The sequence below is a fragment of the Octopus bimaculoides genome, chromosome 24 (assembly GCF_001194135.2).
Source record: "Octopus bimaculoides isolate UCB-OBI-ISO-001 chromosome 24, ASM119413v2, whole genome shotgun sequence".
NCBI classification, from domain to species: Eukaryota; Metazoa; Mollusca; class Cephalopoda; order Octopoda; family Octopodidae; genus Octopus; species Octopus bimaculoides.
In genome coordinates, this window is record NC_069004.1 from 20,477,425 (window position 1) to 20,480,440 (window position 3,016).

Consider the following 3,016-nt stretch of genomic DNA (forward strand, 5'->3'; position numbering starts at 1 on the left):
ATATATATATGCGCACGTGTATGTGTGCGTATATATTGCTTTGTTTATATACATATATGCATATATATTACATGAGTATGTGTATGTATGCAATGTATGTATGTATGTATGTAATGTATGTATGTATGTATGTATGTATGCAATGGCAGATTGGCCACGTTGCCAGCTTACCCGATGGCAAGTGGGCCCTGCAACCTTTGAATCCATATATGGGGGCCCATGATAGTATCTAAGGGGCCCATCCCAAGTTTGAGAATTTATTTATTCACTCCTGGAAGAATGCATAAATTATTTCTGCCTGGTTGTATTTGTAGACAGTTGAAAAGAATACTTTAAACGAAAATTGAATTACTTTTAAAGAAAATTAAATGATAGCATTGTAGTTGCGGGTGGGCCTTCTTGTAGTTGCGCGTCGGCCCCCTTAGTCTCCTGGCACCCAATATTTTTAGACCCAGTCTGTCACTGTATGTATGTATATGATGGACTCTCCCGTCGAACGAGCTACACAAATGATTTGTTTATAATGATCAAATGTTCGTACCGCATATTAGCTCACTCTCTCCATCAAATGTCATCACCTTTTCCACATCCTGAAAGAATGATAGCCTCGATAACCTCTGACATCATTTTCTTTATCACCATTGCAAAGTCTTGCTGGTTCCATATTGCGGAGTAGCATTACAGGAGTTCCAGCTTTAAGTGCTAATATGTGGGGAGGTAGTTCAGGAAGATAGTTCACTACTTTTTATTTGGAATTGTATCAAAAGACTTGTAAGTGTGAAGAGTGCCGGGAAGAGAATGCATTAGGTGTTGATTTATTTTTTTAACAGCGACGTCTTTTGGAGCTAATCACGCAGCCAATTGCGATTTTGGTAGTTTTCTGTGAAGTTGGGAACGACTTTGTGTTTGAGCTCATCTACAGAATTAACAACAGAGGAAAATGGCGAAACTTCCATTTTTCCTGAAGCGTCGAGAGGCACCTTCTCCTCACCAAGTGTCAAAATGTCTTGTGCAAACTTTGTGGACATTTGGTCACCGTGTAGCCGAGCTCTCATGTTAGTGGTAATATTGAGGATCGTAACATGATGCCACAGGGTAGAGGACTTTAGGTATGCTTGGACCTCATTTTCTCTAGTGCCTTTCGGAATGACAGGAAGAGTTTGCCTGAAATCACCTGACAACAGAAGCGTTACACCTCCCATTGGAGCTTGACAGTCTCGGATGTCTTTCAGAGCTCTATCTAATGCTTCCAAAGCTCCCATGTGAGCTATAGTACACTCATCCCAGACAATTAGATGACACCTTTTAAGTACCTGCCCCTGATCTGAGCTTTTATTGATGTTGCATGAAGGCATTTCCAATGCTGCTAAATTGAGAGGGAGTTTAAAAGTCAAGTGTGCCACCAGGTAACAAAGTAGCTGCAATCCCAGAGGAAGCCACAGCTATTGAAATGTCCTGGTGCTACCTAACTTCTGCCAGGAAAAGCTTTGTAATAAATGTTTTCCCTGACCCTCCAGGAGCATCAAGGACGAAGATTCGTCCCTCGCGTTGGCGTGCACTGTTAAGAATAGTTCTGTAGGCCTGCAGCTGGTCCGGAAATAATTTAGGCTCATTTTCAACAATGCACTTTGAAAGCACTTGAGTGTCGTAGGATGTTTCACGAATGACAGCAGTGGGAAGGCTATTTGACCCTGACCTGAATGTTTGTGGCAGGCCATATGTGGACAATTCATTTCCACCCAGTGTAGCAATTCCGTCTTCAATGTCAATGAGAGTTTTGTTATAGACTTCATTGCTGATACTCTCCACTTCAGGATAAAGCAGTTGAGCTTGCCTCTTAAAGTCTTCAGCCAGGTTGTCTCTGTATTTGAGCCATAGAATGGCAGGATCACACAGTTCGCATATCTGTAGCAATACTGCAAATAGTGCCCTGAGACTTTTAGGTGATTCTGATAAAGCAGCCTCTCCCAAAGTTGCATCCCATTGTGCACCATCTTCGAACAGACCTTGTCGATAGCAGGCTTCTCTGTATGTTGTGCAGACATGTCCATGAACGGTTTTTAGGGTCTCTAAACATGTTGGCCTTCTGACCTCATGCAGTAGTAGGCGGAGGTAGAAGCACTCTTGTTGAGTGGGATGCATTGTGTATACTCGCCCAAGGCAAGTGTCAAACTTAATGCCAGGCTATCCATGAACATTTTGATCTGTTTTCCTTGGGACCCATTTTTTCCATTCCAAGTGTAGTACGATTGAATCTGTAGATACAGCATGGTTTGAGCAAATAGATCAACTTGACAAAGTTTGAAGAATGCAGTGAGTGTGCTATCCCTTTGTTCCTCCGCAAACAGAGAAGCATTAGCATGGGTGAAGTACACTCTTTGACCGTTTTCCAGGTGCACTGCAAGCTTTGAATAGCGGGGTGTCATTGGTGAAGTGGAAAGCCAAAGATGCGTCAGAAAGCCTCGTTGCTTCTTATGTACCGTCCCACCTGATAGTGCGTCACCTCATTCTGGCAGTATTCTTGTTGAAGTCCAACCATTGCAGCGTCAGAACCCTTGTTCACATATTTACAAACGTACTTTATGGACTTAACGGAGTTGCAAAACTCAACGTTGATGTGGGCATTGAAAGTCTTTGACAGGAGTGGGCAGTAGGGAACAACCCATCTATTATCAACCTCGTGCTGTCCGATAGTTGCTGTGAAACTGCCGTCTTCTGGTTTTCTCTGTCTGTATGATAGATACCCAACAGCACCTGTCTGAGTTTCTTGTAGGAACCTCCTTGGAAACCTTTTTGAACATAAGCTGTCTTTCAAGCATGGTGAGTTTATGTTCAATCCACACTCACATGGACCATACACCATGTTTGCTTTAACTATTTCGTATAGTACTTTGTCTAAACCTGGATCAGGAAGCTCTGCAGAGATTATCTTGTCGATGTTAGTAGATTTGATCTTCGTTGAGAGCCAAAGTAGGATATGAGCATGTGGAAGGCCCTTTATTTTGCCATTTGATTG

At 42.6% G+C, this 3,016-nt stretch overlaps 1 protein-coding gene across 1 annotated transcript; it reads right to left on the reverse strand.

Annotated features, from left to right (window-relative positions):
- Positions 1-845: 845 nt before the first annotated feature.
- LOC106868877 (ATP-dependent DNA helicase PIF7-like) lies at positions 846-1,355 on the reverse strand. The gene has a single exon (XM_014914326.1). The coding sequence runs from the start codon at positions 1,353-1,355 to the stop codon at positions 846-848; it is 510 nt and encodes a 169-aa protein (XP_014769812.1).
- Between the last annotated feature and the right edge of the window lie 1,661 nt (positions 1,356-3,016).